The sequence below is a fragment of the Mauremys mutica genome, chromosome 1, assembly GCF_020497125.1.
Source record: "Mauremys mutica isolate MM-2020 ecotype Southern chromosome 1, ASM2049712v1, whole genome shotgun sequence".
Lineage (NCBI taxonomy): Eukaryota > Metazoa > Chordata > Testudines > Geoemydidae > Mauremys > Mauremys mutica.
Genome location: NC_059072.1, coordinates 304,072,312 through 304,092,985, shown reverse-complemented (window position 1 = coordinate 304,092,985; position 20,674 = coordinate 304,072,312). Strand labels below are relative to the sequence as shown.

The following is a 20,674-nucleotide window of genomic DNA, read 5'->3' as shown; positions in this document are numbered from 1 at the left end:
CCAACCTGGGATTTGAACCTCGTCCTGTCCAAACTCATGGGTCCGCCATTCGAACCGATGGCCACATGTTCTCTTCTTTACCTCTCCTGGAAGACGGCCTTCCTCGTCGCCATAACATCGGCCAGACGAGTCTCGGAGCTCCGGGCGCTGACGGTAGGTCCGCCATACACCGTCTTCCACACAGACAAGGTGCAGCTTCGTCCGCATCCGGCCTTCCTGCCAAAAGTGGTCTCGGCTTTCCACCTCAATCAGGACATCTTTCTCCCGGTCTTCTTCCCGAAGCCCCATGCCTCGCCTCGGGAACAACAGCTCCACACCCTCGACGTCCGTAGAGCGTTCGCTTTTTACATCGAGCGGACGAAACCTTTTCGGCGTGCTACACAACTCTTCATAGCAGTCGCCGATCGCATGAAAGGCGAGCCGGTCTCTTCCCAGCGCATCTCCTCCTGGGTGACTCAGTGCATCAGAGCATGCTACGAGCTGGCTCGCGTGCCCCCGGGCCGCTTCACCGCTCATTCCACGAGGGCGCAAGCCTCGTCTGCCACCTTCCTGAGCCAGGTCCCCATCCAGGACATCTGTCGAGCGGCCACATGGTCTTCGGTCCACACCTTCGCCTCCCACTATGCGTTGGTGCAGCAATCTCGAGACGACGCAGCCTTCGGCTCAGCAGTTTTACACTCTGCCACGTCTCACTCCGACCCCACCGCCTAGGTAAGGCTTGGGAATCACCTAACTGGAATGCATTGGAGCAATCACTCGAAGAAGAAAAGACGGTTACTCACCTGTAGTAACTGTTGTTCTTCGAGATGTGTTGCTCCAATCCATTCCAGACCCGCCCTCCTTCCCCACTGTCGGAGTAGCCAGCAAGAAGGAACTGAGGAGCGGACGGGCCGGCTGGGGTATATATTCAGCGCTATAGCGGCGCCACTCCAGGGGGCGCCCAGCCGGCCCGCCGGAGTTGCTAGGGTAAAAATCTTCCGAAGAGCCATGCACGCGCGGCGCGCACACCTAACTGGAATGGATTGGAGCAACACATCTCGAAGAACAACAGTTACTACAGGTGAGTAACCGTCTTTTCTCAATTTTTCAGTGCATGAATCATATCTTAAAAACGATTTCATGGACCATCTCCCTTCTCATTCACTATTGCACAGGCCACTGAATAGTGCCACCATATTCCCTCTATTCAGGAGTACGTAATATCTCTGTGGCAGCTACAGAACTTGCCAGCACAGAGTGACATTGGGAAACCGATAAATCTAAAAATACATCCATTTATTTAATGAAATTTAGCAGGCAGATACAAGGAGAACCAGCACCATGTGACCGGCCAGTTCTTCAGGGATGACCAAGCACGTGTTTTGCAAACCACAGTTTGGGAACCTCTGCCACTAGAGAAGAATGCAGTCTTATTGTAGGCATCACCATCATGCAGGAAAAGGCAGTCAGTGGAGGAACAATCGGCATATTCGACATTGCTGCAACTCTCCGGTTAAATGAATAAATAAGTATTCAGGGAGACCAGGGCATCAGACCAGACTGCCTAAAACCAGGCTACTCCCATCAGACTGCTTGGGCAACTGGTACTCCTCTCCCCTTTCTGTTGCTGGAGCTTCCTGGAGAAAAAACTAGAAACCCAACACTATTTTTGCTCAGAATAATAGGCACATGAAGGGATTATTCATCCCATCCCTAATTCAGACAAACATGAGGTCCTTAGCACCGTGTGTTACACTATACGGAAGAACCCTGAAACCAGGGAGAGGGAGGGAAGGGGATGCATTAGCTGATTGAAGCCTTTTCTGTCTCTAGGTCAATGCCTGAAGATCACCTGCAAGCTTCAGCCTGTGAACAACACAGTGGCCCAGCTCCTGGGAGGATCAACTGGCAAGGATATGGATATTAATTTATTTCTGGCAACATTAGTGTCTTCATGTTACCCATTCTGAATAGGTTTCTATAGTACATATTTATCTCATATATGCTTTTAATTTCTGTAAACAGTGCCTAGTTTCTATAGCAACAGGCACTCTGCATATCACTAAAATAACTGAATCTCTTTAATTCGACCGACCTTTTGCAGTACTGTGACTGATCAGTTCATCTCACTAGAACTACAATATTTTGCTAAACCACTGAGCAGCTGAAGACATATTATGAAACAGTAAATTAACATACATCAAAATCAAAAATATGTTCTTGTTTGGCGAATCACACAGGACTGCCATCAAGAGCATTTTATGCCTATGGCCGGACTTAATTTCTATATCAATATTGGTAAATTACAAATAGAAGAACAAGATTGTAGGCTTTTTGCAATAGAGACACATACTTCTGTTCTGTTTGTACAGCACCTAGCAAATGGCATCTGTCTGATGACAGTACGAGGCACTACAGTACAACAAACAAATAACAACTAGGAATGTGACTTTAGAAATCAGGATATTTCCAAAAACAACAGTAAGGGAGAACTGAGTTCAATCACATGAAGGCAATCAATAGAAAGTACTTAAGTTGGAAAAATTGATCAAGCTTTTTCTTTCTTTCTTAAGCAATGGGTAAGTAAGCAGGGTAAACTGTATACAGTTCCTTCTCTCCACTCACCCCAAATAAATATTTTTTTTTACCTCAACTGGATAGACCACAGTGAAATATTGTCTCAGAGCTACTGTCCTTCCTTTGGCTCCTACTCCACTTCCTTTGCCTGCACCTTGACCTTCAAAGCCTTTATAGAGGCCTAGGACACTGCTACATCAGTGTCATCATTTGTATCCATAGGCTCATCCACACTCATCCATGGCTAATGCAGCGCAGAAAGTCCAGAAAAAAGCACCACAGAGCTGGAGATAAAGCATTCTTGGCTGAAGGAGCTCAGCTGTGGAAGAAAATTCCAGTGAAGATCAGAACAATACAGAATCTCATCACCCTCAGGCATTTCTGAAAGACTCTCCTCTCTGATAAAGCTTTTCTTCCATAATCAACATGATAATGACAATAAAAACATCTGTTCCACCTTGTGTTTAGCTGTGACATTCTGAAACAGAGCTCTGTGTAAGCTTGAAAGCTTGACACTCTCACCAACAGAAGTTCTTCCAATAAAAAATATTACCTCATCCACCTTGTCTCTCTAATAAAAACATTGGTATTTACTCTTAATTTTTTTTTAAAGTAGATCTTTCCAATGTCATTGATATCTGTATACACCTGACATACAGATTTTAGTGATGTAGGAAAATGTGATGAGGGAAAAAAATATCCAAGGCATAGATTAAGTTAAATTGACCCTGTTTAAAAACAAAACACCTTTAACCCCCACCCCATCTGAAACTACTGCTATCACTGAGTTAATTCATATGCATCCATAATTTTTCCTGAAAATTTGAGATGCCAAAATACAACAATTCTTAAAAAAAAAAAAAAAAAAAAAGGAGACTACTTTACACTTAGAACATGTCAGCTGAATGCTTTATAAAAGTGGGCATTTAGCCCCATTTTAAAAATGGGGAAAGCAAGGCACAGAATGGTTAAGTGACTTTCTCAATGTTGCAGAGAGATCCAGTGGCAAACTCAGGGATAGAAACTATGTCTAAAAATAGGTTTTCATATCTGTATAATTCAATTGATCAGAGCTCTAATAGTCACTCAATAATGTACGTAATTTTATTTGCTACAAATTAAATGCTCTCTTTATTGATAGGCTTACACACAAAACATGATCACATTTTAAAAAACAAACATACTAAAGATCTATTCATTCCTCACTGTACTTATGGGGCCAGAGTAGTTTTTCCCTCAGTGATGCACTGTAGTGGTTCCCCTCTCCCCCATTAACCAGTTTAGCAGAGAGCTTTTTTTAAGCCGAGCTTTATTTGTTCTCAGGAAGACTTAGGATCCCCATGAGTGTCATGACTGAAGACTGATCCTGAAAAGCACAGAATGCCCTTAAACTCCCAATCATATTAACTATGGATGATCAGCACCTTTCAGGATCAGGCCCCTAAGAAACACAGTAGAATAGGACGTAAAAAACTCAGTACTGCTGGGATGCAAAACACAAAGTTACAGATCCCTCTAAAGTATGTTTTACTTTAAAGTTATCAATATTTAACAAAACTACTTAAAAAATAAGCCAAAACTCAAAAGGTTTCTAATAAAGATAAATCTAATACAAGTTTATTCTGTAAATTTTTTTGTCAAAAACAAGACAAATGTATAGAAACATCCAAGAAATTTGTTTTTAAAAATGAAGCCAGGCAAATTACAAAGTATTACTCTTTTTAAGATCTTTTGGTACTGAATTGTGCTCAGTCCAGTCTGTTTAACTGCAGTGTTCCCTCAGCGCTGTCCCATTATTCTATAGCCTCTGTGTTTGCTTCATTAACAGTTGCATTAATCACTCTTCTCTTCTCCTTGATAATGTCTGTATTCTGGCTTCAGCTCCCATGTGTTTTTGTGGGTTCCCTTAACATTGTAGATGCCTATTTCTCTTAAAATTTCTTTCAAATATATCTGAAAAGGAACAAAACATTTAAATTACAAAGACAGGCAATTACTGTAGTTCTAATTGAAAACAATGCACATGATCTGCCAACCCACATTTACACTGTTAATAAAAATGATAATGAAACAATCTGACAATTACCAATAACAATTTCTTTATAAGGTTTAATAGTATAATGGAACTAACTTCTGACACTCTGTGCGATTAGTTGTGCAATAATTACATTTTGAATGAATGGCTGACAGGTTTTAAATCCCTTGACTACAATGCATATTAAAGCAGAAGTAGATTTAATAGTCAAGAATGCATCCTTGGAACTGGAGAAGGAACAACTGAGTCACAACTAAGACAGTTCTTCAGTTGGCCTCATTGTTTAGTTAAGAAGTGCAGCACCTCTAGCGAGCTGAACTAAGGGTCAGAGGTTGGGGCAGAAGGTGCTTGGAGTGTCACAGAAGCAGTATCTTAACATCCCAGGAAGGAGGATTATATATCTGTAGAGCACATGTAAATGAAAAGCATTAACACCCAGAGGTCGGGAGACAAGAAGGATCCCACAGCATACTGATTTGTTGGGAGATTAGAAAAATCAAAAGGCTGCAAGATGCCGAAGATACCATATGCTTTACAAATGTAGTTACACCAAAATTCAGTGTGAACAATTTTATTTATCTTTCTATTGGACAGTATTACAATGCTACAAAGGAGTCCGAGTGACAAAGTGCCTTCAACTTCAAAGACCCAGAAATATGGCAGGAGGTCACATGTTCTGATGGTGAGCTTCTGAGAGTAGGTATTCCAGGAGGTGACTGTAAGCTGTCCCAATCACCTCTACTGATACATTAAGGGCGTAAATACCTGAGAGGGTGAAGAGCTATTTCAGCTAAAGGACACTTGGCACAAGAACAAATGAGTATAAAACTGGCTGCGAACAGATTTAGGCTGGAAATTAAAAGGTTACAACCTCTGGCTAAAAGCAGATGGGGAAAAAAGCACTGTTGGTCACTAGTATCATCTGCACATTCAGAAGCAGCTGAGGATCCAGTAAACAAGCAGTACAGTAACTCCTCACTTGACGTTGTAGTTATGTTCCTGAAAAATGCGACTTTAAGCGAAACGATGTTAAGCAAATCCAACTTCCCCATAAGAATTAATGTAAATGAGGGGGTTATGTTCCAGGGAAATTTTTTTCACCAGACAAAAAACTATATATTATATAGATATATACACACAGTATATGTTTTAAACAAAATTTAATACTGCTCACAGCTATGATGATTGTGAAGCTTGGTTGAGGTGGTGAAGTTAGAGGGTGGAAGAGGGAGGGATATTTCCCAGGGAATGCCTTGCTGCTAAATGATGAACTAGCGCTCGGCTGAGCCCTCAAAGGTTAACACATTGTTAATGTAGCCTCTCACACAAGGCAGCATGAACACGAGGGAGGGGAGACAGCATAGCAGACAGAGACAGACACACACCTTGTGTGTGGGGAAAAGAGAGATGCACGCTGCCCCTGTAAGTAAGCTGACCCACTGTTGAAGTGCATTGTCTTTTTAAGTGGATCAGGAAGTTGAGACAGCAGCTGCTGCCCCAGGCTCTCTATGTCTCTCTCCGTTTGTCCCCTCCCTGCTCTATATGGAGAAGGGGTAAGCGGGGTGCAGGAGCGGGGGGTGGGGGGACACCCTGACATTAGCCTCCCCCCCATTCCCCCTGCACAGCAAGCAGGAGTTTCGAGGAGCAGCTCCAAGGTAGAGAGCAGGAGCAGCACATGGCAGTGGAGGGAGGGACAGCTGAACTGCCGGCAATTGCTAGCCTGCTGGGCGGCTGCAGCACAGGGAACTTAGAGGAGCGGGGAGCTGATAGGGGGCTGCCGGTCCACCTTGGTTATAAGCCCCCACCAGCTAGCTGCAACGGGCTGCTCTTCCTGAAAGCAGTGGACAAAGGAGGCAGCTGCTGAAAGATGTTAGAAGGGAGCATTGCACAACTTTAAACAAGCACGTTCCCTAATTAATCAGCAATGTAACAACGAAACATCGTTATCTGGGATGACTTTAAGTGAGGAGTTACTGTACTGCCAATAGGCTGAGTCATAGTCATAGAGTTTAAGGCCATGAAGGGACCACCAGATCATCAAGTCTGATCGCCTGTATATCACAGGCCATCAACACTAAACCCAACAACCGAAATTAGACCAAAGTATAACAGCCCAGAATAGACTAGACTATTATGTGCCACAGGCAGGGAATAGGAGGGACCAAGGTGCACCTGTGCCTGAGGCTCCTGCCATGGCAGGGAAATGAGATATACCCAGATAATCCTGGCAAGTGAGCCGCACTGACACACTGCAGAGGAAAGTGGAAAATCCCCGAGGTCACTGCCAGTCTGACCTGGGGGGAAATTCCTTCCCAATCCCACATATGGCGATCACTTAGATCATGACCATGTGAGCAAGAACCACTAGCCAAGCACCTGAGAGAGGATGCTTGATGCCACCTTAAAGCCCCGGCCCTCCCCATCCAGTGGCCCATCTCCAACTGTAGCCATCCCTGCTGCTTCAGAGGAAGAAGATTAAAAAATTCCAGAAATGGGGAGGAATCCATTCTTGACCCCCACAGGTGGCTGGCTGAAACATGATTTTTTAGGAGCATAAGATATAAATCACATATGAGCTCTAGGGCTGCTAAGCCCTGCCCCTTGCCATCAGAAGCAACATGGTCATACAGTTGCACTCATAAATTTGTCCTACTCTCTCAAAACTAATTAAGGTGTTTTCCTCCACAACTTGTATTGGGAGGCTATTCCAGAGCCTTACCTGTCTGATGGTTAGGAACCTTCTATTTCAGATTGCTACAGTGATCCTTGCTTTTGTCACCTCAAGTTTGTACTTAGTGCCAGTACTCCACAGGATTTGTTAAATATCAACATTCAATACCTCAGAAAGCATCTTGGCCAATTGTTTTAAAACTCTTGGGTGAAAGTTATGTGGTCCGGCAGATTTTAAAATGTTTAACTTTAGTAATTATTTAACATCCTACCTAATTACTGTCAGAATAGTTGTGATAAAAAAAAGAGTCATCCCTTTAAGATGGGAGTACATCATCTTGCTTTCTTCCAAATAAAGAACAAGTATGTATTGAAAAATGCTTTCCCTTCATCATTACTTACAATTTTACCAACCCCACCTACTAACAGACTTATACGACTGTTAGAATTTCATTTGTTCCAGATATTTTATTTACCATTTATATTATTGCAGTGCCCAGAGTCCCCAGTCAGGATGATGGCCCCATTATTCTGGCAGTGTACAAACAGAAGTAGATATTGGTCCCTGCCCCAAAGAGTTTACAAGCTGGGTAAAGCTAATCAGGTTTTTGACTGTGAAATAGCTAACAATGATTACATCTAAATTTCAACTACAAAGAAAAAAATCGAGATTGTTGCCTCTTTTGATTCTTTATAATGTACGTTGGAAAGTTTTGCTGTTTTTGTTTGTTTAAGGATTAGATATTCAGGTACTGCCTACCCTGGAATACTATAGCAACCACAGTTTGAGAATCACTACCTAAGATTTATACCCTGACATAGGTATAGTGTGAGCATTTTCAAACTCATTCTACAAAATGTGTTGATCTGTGTTTGTTAGAATTTTTACTGCTTTTACATCTCTAGCGACACTAAGTGATAACATCTGCCTAATCTTTCTCTTACAGATGAGCCCATGGAAAGCAGACGTGTTGATACAACAGCCCACCCTCTCATCCTTGTGCAATTTTATCTCCATCCCAAGTTCTACTTGGAGCAGAGACTGAGATGAACGTATGCAAGAAAGATTTGGCCAACTTTATTTTTTGGCTTTAAGAACCTAAAAAAATGTGCTCTCTATCTTTTATGGATTCTGATCATTAGTATTCTCCCACATCAAAATTTTACTAAGCATAGTCTCTATCACCAGTTCTGTAAAAATGTTATTCTAATTAGATTTATGTAGGAAAATCGTTCTTAAAATGCATTCTGAGGATATTTTAAAATAATTTCCCCTTTATTATGTAATGATTATAAATAAAGCTGGATTAATAATTGACCACACATACAAACGAGCTACTTTTTCATTATCCTCTTTAGGTCTTCAATTAAAATTATCATTGGTACAAATGGCAAACAAAGAACACAGCGTTCATTTTGTACTGCATGGATGACTCTTCAGTGTCTGAGTTTTAAGTGCCATAGACATAGAGCACTAACCCCAGCAGGTGGCAGCAATAGATTAAAGGAAACTGAGATGCACATTACTGAGTCTGTGAGTACAGATGAGCTTCCCTCCAAACAATATACAGCTGCTTTCATATTACAAACTAGACAGACTTTTCAGCTTCCCGACTGAGTATTCATATATGATTCTAGGCCATGCAGATCAATTATGTGAGTTTTTTTGTTAAAATGATACCGGTAGTGTGCAGTATGTTTTCAAAAACGTGCATGCCATATGTACAATTAACAGGAACTGCATGCAAGTACACTGAAGCATGCACACATGGAACTAGGCTTGCATTCATTTTCAACTCTTGTGCAAAGGCAACTTTGCACTTCATAGCATGGCCCCCCTGTCTTAGTCCTTGCTATGCTGTCAAGCCATGCTATGAAGTGCAAAGTTGGATCCAGCCTGCGGGACTGCCCCTGGTGGTGAAGTGGCCCCTGGGTGGGGGTGGGGGGGGCAGAGGGCTCCATGTGCGTTGTCCTTGTCTCCAGACACCGTCTCCCACAGTTCCTATTGGCCAGGAATGGGGAACTGCGGCCCCCTTCCACACCCCACACTCCCTCCCACACCCCAACCCCTGCCCCAGCCCTGCATACAATTTCCCCACCCAGATGTGGCCCTCGGCCCAAAAAGTTTGCTCACCCCTGGATTAAGATCTATTTATGGAATCAAGGCCAAATTCTGCCCTTGAAGATGTGCACAGCTACCACTGAAGTCCATGGGAATTAAGCACAACAAAAGCTATATACCCACCCAACCACATTAAGCAAATATATGTAGGCAGTTATTGGACTGATTTGATTAAGTTATGGCTTAGAAGACAGGTCACACAACTGCAAAATGCTTCTGTGGAACAGAAAGCATAGCATGAGGAATACAATACTTATAAGCATTTCTCAACAGAATTCAGAGGACTAGGCACTTTATTTTTTTTAGATCAAACAGAAAAGACAGGTTTTTCCGAGAACAAGATTTGATTAACTTTATTTGAACTTTGTGAGGAAATTTAAGGGCATTTAGTCCCTGTCTACTCTGGGATTAAACTGTTACCTGAAACATGGCTTTAAAACTCACTTTATATATGGTTTAAAGACACTGTGAATAGGATTAAAATTAAAATTAAGCTTAAACAGAATTTAGAAACCGTTAGAGCTTTATTATTTTTTTTTAAATGTACTTTTAAAAATATGTCAATAATTGTTTTAAGTTAGTTTTATTTACCTTGTATATGGGTGGATTCTGGAGTGTTAGATAAAATCCCTGCACCCCCAAATCCTGTGAAAACAACAAAGCATTCTCCATATCCAGTGCCAAAGACTGGAGAGCAGGGACTGGGAGCTTTGGGGATGAGTAGAAATGAGATTTTTTTTTTGCCAATCCTAGCGTCTTTCTCTAGTATAACTCAAAATTATATCAGAAAGTAACAAAGGAAGTCTCTCTTGTGGGAATAGTAAAAACAAGTTCACAAGAATAATGCAAAATAGGACTGACGCTGAGCTCATTAGCTTGTTTTTGTTGCACTTCCCTGCTTGAGAAACTTCCCCTTGTTTTCAGTGAGTCCTGAGTTAGAATAGAGAGAAAAAAATAACTGGTAGGGGAACCTCACCCTTTTTCCACAATTGGGGAGGGGGGCAGGAAGTTTGGCAACGGAGGGTAAAAGGTAAACACTTCATAGGAGCGCTGATTCTAAGGTTTCTTTTTATTAGAATAAAAAGGTGTATTTTAAGAATCTTTTAGGTAGCAATGTTCTAACTAACACATTCTAAAAACCACCTTTTATCCTCATCAAGAGAAACTAAGGGGGAGTAGAGCTGCAATATTATCTCCCTTGATCAAAAACTCACAGACCTCAACTACCCGTAATGTAAACCAACACTACATTTAAAAGAAAAGCACTTGGATTTTCCTTCAATCTCTATCAAATTTGCACTCTAGCACAAATCTTTAACAGAGACCTCAAATGCTTTCCTATCATTTATATACTATCAGATCAACACATCTGACTGTCACACATTGCATGCTTTTAGGAAGTCATTTTGCCGTAACATTGCTGAGGTTACTGTTAGGATTTTGCCTTAGAGTGTAAGGCTTGATGAGGTTGGGCTACATATTGATGTTGGATATCAGCTGGAGATGGGAGCTGAAGACTTCAGGAGTGTCGGAGTGTGTTACAGGCACTATGGAGACAAAAAGGAATAAACAAGTCTTTCCCCTTGGCTTAGCTTATTTCAAGGCTTTTAAGGTTCTGGGCGGATGGGGTGTGTCCTGTCACAGGCTTAGCTATCACAAAATAGTTTTTGTTAGCTAAATTCCTAGTTTTTCGCCACAGCTTTGGTGTACCTTAGTGAAAAAGCTCGCCAGAGTCAGGGATAAGAAGTGGTGACCCTCTCTATGATTCAGAGAGAAAATATGTTAAGGCTGTTCATATGCTGACCCTCTGGAAGAGGGAAAGAGACTGTGATATGCCTCAGTGTATTCCTTGGGTCGATATAACATTTTATGCCCATTAAAGTTACTGAAAGCAAGTACACCAAGAACAAACCTTCATATTTAACAGTGACTACATGAACACTCAGCAGCTCTTCCCTCACTGTCTTCTAGGTTGGGATTCATTGTCGTCATCAATGATAAATAGTAAATAGCAAATAGCAAGGACATTTAAAACAGCACCAAAGAGATGAGATTTGAATCCCTAGTGTCCTTTCTCATTTCAGAGTAATTTCCCCATGGCTATGGGGGTCTCTTTGGAGAAGTGGAGGGAGAGTGTGCAAACCTCTTTATTTTTAGCCTCAGTCAGTAGTTTTTGGCATTCATACTGCGGCAGATTTGTCATCAATAAAACGTGATGGGTTCAGCTTGGAACATATTTTATGTTATGGCTAAGAAGTTATCAAATATTCTGTAGACAAACACTATCAATGTATAACTGATATTTAGGAATCAGCACATGAGGAGCAACAATGTTGCCAGAGGACAGGTCTCAGAGTTTTTTAGATTTATTGCAAAAGGGGTACAAAGAAAAGGCAACCCCATAGGGGAAAAACTACCAAAAGATGCTATTTTTAAACTCTTATTCTCAGTGTATCAATTCACTTTTCACCAAACCACCATGAAAAAGTCAGACAGTGCTCAAAGCGTATATTCTATCTTTTGGGTTTTGCCACTTCAAAGAGATTTTTACAAAATAAAGGGTTTAAAGCTTCTGTTAAAACCAAACTCCGTAACACAACCTTAACTAAGGTGCTGTTATCACTCCATCATAATGGATCTACTATACAAAAACTGCTGCTGTTACATAGAAAATGTAAGTTCTAGGAACAACTCTTCCAACGGCAAAATAGTTTAGTTAAAATTACAAATAAACCCCATCCCCCATTGGCTCAGGTCCTTCCTCTCAGTCCGAATCCAGAAGGTCATTACAAGCAACTGTTCCTCCATCTCTAAAGGCCTCTCCTGGAGAGTCAGACAAAACTCAAGACTCCACATTATTATTAATAGTTGGAGAGGGTGAAATGATATGGGCTGAAGTGTCAAGATTATGCATGTTACAACTTGATCCCCCTCCTCTTCTTTACACCTAACCTAACTCCATCTCCCAGCTTTCACAATGCCTAGTGGAAATTAGCATCCAGATGGCACAATGAAGTCATTAAAGAGAATTCATCTACTCACTCATATCCTGCACTGGCTTATTATAGCCTAAGCATCCTTTGGATTACTCAGTGCTATTGGGTGCTCAAATAGTCATGGCAACTAAACCACCCACTTTCATCTGTGAGTGGCCTGAAGACTGCACTGGCTGAAGATTGCTATTGCACTCGCTCCTGGCCAAGTGATCCATGCCTTTGGTGACCTTCAGGCTGATTAGTAGAACTCATCTCTTGGAATGAAACGATGTGCCCTGAAAAAGCTCCAACTGGAAGAAAATGCTCCCATTTTCTGTCTGCTTACCAACACCGATCATCATGAGTACATCACTCCATTCTCTACCATCTGCACTTGCTCCCCTTTGATCACATGGTCCAATTCAAGGTCTCTGTTCTGATATTCAAAACCCTCCCTGGCTTTGGTTCTGGCTGCCTAAGTGTATGTCTACGCAGCAAAAAGATCCACAGCATTGAGTCTCAGAGCCCGGATCAACTGACTCAAGCTCATGAGTCTCACACTGCAGAGCTTAAAATAGCAGTGTAGTCATTTGGACTTGGGTGGAAACTTGGGCTCTGAAACCTGATGAAAGGGCAGGGGCTAGGAGCCCAGGCTCCAGCCTGAGCCTGAGCCTCTACTCTGATATTTCTAGCCCTGCAGCATGGGCCTGAGTCAGTTGGCCTGGGCTCAGAGACTTGCTGCCATGGATTTTATTTATTTATTTATTTGCTGTGTAGCCTACCCTAAAAGATCATCTCTCACTTTGTGACCAATACCTCCCAAAACAGCTACATTCCACTGGAACAATTACACTGTTAGATTAGACTGAATGTCTAAGTATTAACACACAAATGAGCATAATAAATATACCAGTCTGCATCTAGAATTCCCATATCACCACAAGTAAGTTTTATGTTGGTTTTTTTTTTTTTTTTTTTTTTTGCAGTCTGAAGCAAAATTGTAAGTGATTAGAGATTCAAGGCAATTTCCATAAATATTCTCCCTTTATGAAGAGAATGCCTTGAAAATGCTGAAGCTGAAATTAACAACAAAAGCAAGAGTCTCCTTGGGCAGATACAGAACCATTATAAAGGAGGTCAATTAATTAACTAGCCGTGTTTCACTGAATACACAGCACTCATTACAAAATTACTTGGCAACAAACAATAAGTAGATAACATTACTGAATCACACCACTGAGTCTGAAAAAGTAGTCAACTACATCATCATTCAACCAAAGACAACCTTCATTTCACACCTCTAATTGATGTTAAAACTCTATTTTTAGAATCTGGTTGTTGTTGTTATTAGGGATTCACAGACTTATGTGGAAGGGGATGCTAGATTATTTTCTGCCCATGTATGTACATATGTAGATAAGGCAAAAGTGTTCAGATGATCTTAGATGCATGAATTGTGTATCATCAATTCATTTCTCAACTTCAGGCCTAGGATTTAGTTCCTGAGCCTTTGCTTGATGGCTCTGTCCACTTTTAAATCTACAGGGACAGAAGTGAGTGGTGTCTTTTTCAGAGAGACTTCTCTTTGAGCATAACTGCACCTGCAAATGCTCCTGATACCTGGATGGCCTCAGCTGCCATTTATCTCAAATGTTCTTAAGACCAACTGATTATCAGTTTCACATTGATTTTTTGCTGTCACACAGTCTCAGTTCAAGTGAAGGAAGTGATGATGAAATTAAACCTTCTCTGAACCCATTGAAACTAGTAGGAGTTGTAGCAGTCTCTTTCCCTGATACGTGCATATAAGTGCCTCTGGTCAGAACATAATTAAAAGGGCAATTTCTCCAAGAAACTTGTTGCCCATCTCTTATAGATGATTATAAAACACTCAAGCATATTCAATATTATGTGCAAGAGCTAATTAATGCAGTATGAAAGAAAACAAGCACAGAAAAAAGTCAGGAAATTGCAAAATTCTAAAGCTTTTTTTTAAACACAATGTTAACTTGGCTACACTGCACATCCTGTATATTTGAAAACTCTCCCAAAATAAAATACAGCACAGTTGTGCAACCTCACTAAGTTAAAGCCTCCAAATACAATATTATCTCAAACTTGTGGCAAATTAAACCGAGAAAATTAAGAGCAATTGAAAACTACGGGAGGGAGAATGCTACTATCAGTGAATGCTACCACTGTCAGCAAAATCTGAAAAAGGGCAACAGAAAGAAACAGGAACTTTATTAAAAAGCCAAACTGGAAAACTCTAGTCTAGAGCAATACAGAGTATTTGATAAACCAATCCCCATTGACAGAAAAATAAACAGTAATGAGAAGAATGTGATTTCAGTGCAACTTTTGAACTTCCCACTGCTCAGGCTAGAAGGAAGATTACAGAGGCTGCATTGGTAAGGAAGTCTGATGTCCTGGCACAGTATCTTCCAGTGGTTTGGCTGAAAAAACTCAAAATAAACTGAATCACCAGCTACTGCTCACTGCTTTCTGTTCTTCAGCAATATCCATTATTTTAATGTTACCTCATGACATTTATTACATGCACTAAGAGCTATGGGATCAGACATTACTGTACCAATATTGCTCAAATATTCTGCAATTAAAAAGGAGCTCACCTAGTAAACCATTCGCACACAAAGTCTTTCAATTTTTTGGTTTGGGAAAAATGTCTCAAAAATTTCAAAGACTGAAGTTACAGCATAAGAAGCTCTTACTGCTACTGCATTTTTTAAGGTTTGAGAAGCCTCAATGCAGTTTTTTAAATGGAAAGTAAAATGTTAGTGTGGCATTATAGTGAAAACATACTTGGGAAGCTGCAGAGTGCATCAACATCTAAGCTCTGAAAAATGTTTTTCAAAACTTATGAGGAATGCAAAAACACCTGAGAACAAGTGGACTAAGCTTAAGTGTTAAAAATAATTATAAATAGTCCTCACTATTAGCCATTTATAAATAATACAATTCAAATTAGACACAGTACTCCTATTCTTTAGTGAATATTTTACTGTTTACACACCAGACAAATTCTATTCTTTGTTATTTATTCAGTTTAAGTCTGGAACAACTCCAACAACTTCTATGGAGTTACTCTATATTTAGATCAGGGTAAAGCAGAGTAGATTTGGCTATTATCATAGTGTAATTTGTATGTGTTTATATTATTTTGAAGTAAAAATATAAAATGTATTAGAATTCACAGGAGACCTGCTCTGTGTTTACAGGACTTCAGAATAAATATAATGTCGGATCCAGCATACACCAATGTACTCTTCAAAAGTGTCAGAAGGATGCTATTTAAAATCACACATAAAATACTGGCATTTATTTGCTATTTGATTAACTAAGTTTTTGACTGTTTTGCTAAGTGAATTTTAAACATTAACACCCAGTGAGGGAAGCATCAATAGATTAATTCTAACATAGCTGAAAAAAGAATTGGCAAAACCTTTTAGTCAATTCTGAAAATAACCACAGCAGTTAGAAACCTAGAGGAAAAATTACATACCAAGAAAGTCTTAAAAGCTATTTTAGAAAATCAAGCAGCGAACACTTAGGCAGAGTTTAATTAACAGCCAACCTCTTTACAGTAAGTAAGAGGAGAAAATATCTATTCAACCTGTTGGGGTGTGTGTGCGCGCATGAGCAAAGCAGAGCTGCTATGGCAACAATGAAGCCACAGTGGGTTATAGGAACAGATACTATATTTTTGGAAAAAATGTTTCACACTAGAGATTAATGTCTCGGGCACCGAGAAAATTGGCACATTGGAATGAAAATAGGCCGAAGGGCACGAAACAAATAGCTGATAGCTGCTAATGGAATTGTTTCCATTTAGAAAATGCTTACTAGAGAAGTACTTAAAGGAAACACAGTTAGAAACTTAGCATGATAATTTTGTGTGTGGGGTAGGTGACATATTGAAAGAACATTTCTAAGTTATCACTACGCTGGATATCATGTGAACAAAGAAGGCAGCCAAGTACAGGCTGTACTATCACCACTAATATTTGGGTGTAGGGGAATCAGCAAACATCCATCAAAAAAGTAAAAAGGAAGAGGCAACTATAGATCACGTTCTTCTGAACAGACACTGCAGAACATACTGAGAGGGAAAGAGTTTAACAGCTGTAAAATCTTGGTAGTCTTCAGATAAACTTGCAGGTTCAGCTCAAGGGACCAGGAAAATGTGATACTGGGTTGGAACAGAATATAAATTTAGGTATATTGTATCATTATTAAGAGTTCCACAGTTAAAAGCAATAGAGCTCACTGAGATTAGAGTAATTAATGTAGATCCACCACACTATGAGCAGAATATAATTTCTTTCATGGGAATAAAACAAAAGTGTCAGATATTATTTAAATTGGTGTAGAGCCCAGATTGTGCTATGTGCTTTTCAAATATAGAAGATGACAAAGTCCCTGCTTCCAGTAAGAACAGCCTGAAAAGATGAGGACAAAAGGTGTGACTAAGGGGTACAACATATAAGCAAAGCAATCAGGATGATGATAGGTCACATATTACTGGTACATTTTAATCTTTTCTTTTTTTTTAAATTGAGAACACACGATTCCCTTCCCCATTCCCTCCACACAACTCAGCCCTCATCTTCCTCCCAAACCAACTCTCAGCTTGTGTCCCTACACCCTCCCCCTCCCAACAGATGAAGAGTTTACTCGTACAATAAATAAATGAACAGAGAAATGGATGAATTAATCAGCTTGTTTCTTCTTTATGTTGCAGAATAAGTGAGCCTTCACATACCTGAATAAGGGAATCATGGCTTTGTGGCCCTGCTCAAGGAGGTCATTCCGTCAAGGGGGGGGGGGGGGGGGGGGGGAAAGCACAGTGGTTTGAGCATTGGCCCAAACCCAGGATTGTGAGTTCAAAGCTTGAGGAGGCCATTTAGAGATCTGGGGCAAAAATCTGTCTGGGGATTGGTCCTGCTTTGAGCAGGGGGTTGGACTAGATGACCTCCTGAGGTCCCTTCCAACCCTGATATTAACATTTAACTGGTTAAAATTTTTAAATAACTATTTACTCACACATCTCCACATTTGATACGTATTAAGTGAGCAAAACTGACATGTGTATTCACTCTATTATAATAAGGAATATAGGGATCTAAAGGTTTTATGTTATGATTTGGGCCACTATTTCTGTTGTGTATGTAACATGGAGTGCTGGAAGGAGCTCAGAAAATTAGCCAGCGCTGCTGCAGTTCCTACTACTGGTCTCCAGGGATTGATATTGTGTTCAGCAGGCTACTTACAGTTCTGGGGCGGGGTTGGGGGGTCCACAAGGGAGAGAACCATGGAGTTAAGACAAGCTGAACAGCAGCTCTGCACTTCACGATGCTTTGCTAAGGGTATCCATAAAGACAGAAATCACAGGGAACTGAAGAGGCAAAATCCTATGGGTGAAACTCCTTTTCCACTTCCCCTGCCAGAAATAAAAGGCAGTCTCTCCCCTGCAGAGGGCTGCTGGCACTTGCCAGAAGGCGCAGTTGGGATCTGCCAGGATGGGAAAGGGAAACAGAAAAAAAATCCAAGGGCTGGAGTCTGTTGGGGGTGGGGGTGGGGGGGGGATATAGAACAGAGTGAGGTTGTGGAATGTCATTTCATCAAGGGAAAGAAGGGACAGGGCGACTCCCCCAAGGCCCATTTTTGAGTATGTATTTGTGTTTCTTTTCATGTTTTATTTTCATCCTAAACAGTCCCACACACAAATAAGGTAGAAAAAAGCCAGAACTTCCCCATCTCCCCCCTAAAGTGGAATTTTAAAAGTCTAAATGTTGGCAATAATGAGAATATTTAATATTAAATGTATTTGGGGCCTGAAATTAGGATACTTGACTTTTTTCTACCCATTTACATGGATACATATTCTGATTTCTAGCATTAAAACACAGGAGCCAAACACAGAAGAGATCTATTATTTGACCCTCTCTTTGACAAGGGAGGATTTAGTCTCTACAATATTTTGTATCTTAAAATTTTGTGCCAACTTACCTCTCTTTACTATAAACACACACAATATATACATTTAAAATGTATATTTTTAAGACTATGTATTGTAAGTATAAAAGGCACATTCCCAATATAGCAATATATTTTGTAGTGGTCATTACTGAAAAATATGTTACGAAGGCTATTATAAACACATACATACCACAGGCTGTTTGGTTATGTCCACCAAGTCCTTAATGTTGTAATACTGGTGTTTTTCAAAGGCAGAAAAAAGCATGTCCAACACTTGCTGCTTATCAGCCCGAGCTCGTTTTCCATCTTCTTTTTTCTTTTTTTCATACTCAATCTATGAATTAAAATACCTTTTTTTAAAAAGATGTACATGCAACCAGGGCCAGCTCCAGGGTTTTTGCCACCCCAAGCAGCAAAAAGAAGAAAAAAGAAGTCGCGATCACGATCTGCAGCTCTACTGCCGCCGTTTCAGTCTTCGGAGGCAGTTCAGCGGTTGGTCCTTTGCTCCGAGAGGGAGTGAGGGACCTGCCACTGAATTGCCGCCAAAGACCTGGACGTGTCGCCCCTCACCGTTGGCCACCCCAAGCAGCCACTTGCTGGGCTGGTGCCTGGAGCCAGCCCTGCATGCAACACATTCTCTGAGTATTTCTCTGAACAGAATACTACAGTATTTAATAATAAAACATTTTGCAGCTACATCCTGCTTTTCCTCTCCAAAAAATCAACATGTGGAATGATCAATCAATCCTTAGTACCTCTGTAACATGCATAAATAATAACTCCACTTCACAAATAAAGGAACAGACACAAAGAGATTAAGTGACTTGTCCAAAGCTAGAGAGAGTTCACATCCCAGTGTCAGAACAGGGATATGAATTCAAAAGTTCGCAGTGTACACCTCTTGACACAGTCAACTTATTTTCATTCTCTGATGCATTTTGGTGATTTATTACACTATAATTATTCTGAAAGCCTGTTTCTTAAATTTGAGAAATCTTCAAAATAGCAGCAAGTCTACAACATTTGCAAACTGCACCAGTCAATAAAGTGGGTAATAAAATACCATCTTGATTGCCAAGACCTACAGCAGAACAGCTGGACTCCACAGAAACTATAGAATGCGGAAAAAAATCCTGGCAATCTACTTTTTTGTTTTTGGTTTAAACAGTACACTGAGACATTTGTATCCAAAGCACTCCACTGAAAATCCAACAGGCAATGAGCTAGGACCTCCTGCAAATACTGAAGAGATATTATGGCTTTCCAACATCTTATAATCCTCAAACTATATGAATTTAATTTCATTCTGTCTAGTACTACCATAGCACTGTCCCACACAAATAGATTTTTACGTTAGAAGAAAGCAAGCATGATAATATTAGACACAGTCCAGCTACAAACTCATCTGCAAACAATTACAGGTATCTTCAAATTAGGTAATGACAGAACCAAGTGTGGATCCTTTACTTATAAAGCAAACAGAATTAGGGACCCATTAGTTTGATGGAAACTTGTTGCGTTGATAAAGAACGTAGAGTTACAGAAGTTTTGTTGTAACCAGTTTACTCCTTTAACCCATGGCTTGGGTATTATGAGTAGAATATTTGGAGTCAGTGCTTCCCCTTCCCTCCAAATTTTGCAAACAGCTTCCCCACTAGGGTGACCAGACAGCAAGTATGAAAAATCAAGACAGAGGGTAGGGGGTAATAGGAGCCTATATAAGAAAAAGACCCAAAAATCGGGACTGTCCCTATAAAATAGGGACATCTGGTCACCCTATTCCCCACCAATGCAATCAACCAGCTCTGTGCTGCACACATTTCTGTGGTGATGCAGGACCCAGAATGGAACTAAGTAAGATTTGCAGGTTACATTTGTACCATAAAGAAACACTATTGTACCCAAGTCCAGGCAGACAGTACAACTGTATATCGAGGAGGGAAAACACAATTTTGGGGCCATCTGTCGTGGTGCTTAACATGAAGGGTAGGAATATCTGAGCTGATTGGCCCTTTACTATCTGAGGTGGAGAGCGGAAGAGAAACAATAAAAGTGCCTGTTGTTTTTGCTAGAAGTATCACAATGTGCTATACCTACTGTCTGATGACTGGAAAGTTCTCTGCATGTCACTGTGGAGGGAACTCTCTTTGAGTCTCAGTCTACAAAGTCTTAACATTGTGTTTAATGTCTAGCCAGGGTAGGGTTGGACGTCTTAATTTCCTGGGGTTGGGGCAGGGGAAGGTGGGTATACTGAGCACCTAACTTCTTCCCATTGAACTCTGTCTCTCAGGCTCACTTCTCAAATTTCTATTGTTG

General features: G+C 40.7%; 1 protein-coding gene across 2 annotated transcripts in view; it reads right to left on the bottom strand.

Moving 5' to 3' along the window:
• Positions 1 to 4,144: 4,144 nt before the first annotated feature.
• GTF2F2 (general transcription factor IIF subunit 2) overlaps positions 4,145 to 20,674 on the bottom strand; it is a 133,568-nt gene continuing 117,038 nt past the window's right edge. For both annotated transcript variants that reach the window (XM_045013136.1, XM_045013133.1), the window contains exons 8-9: positions 18,549 to 18,692; positions 4,145 to 4,509 (exon numbers count right to left, since the gene is read on the bottom strand). In XM_045013136.1, coding sequence (XP_044869071.1) covers positions 4,390 to 4,509; positions 18,549 to 18,692 — 264 coding nt within the window. In that variant the 3' untranslated portion in view covers positions 4,145 to 4,389. The remainder of the gene's footprint in view (positions 4,510 to 18,548; positions 18,693 to 20,674) is intronic.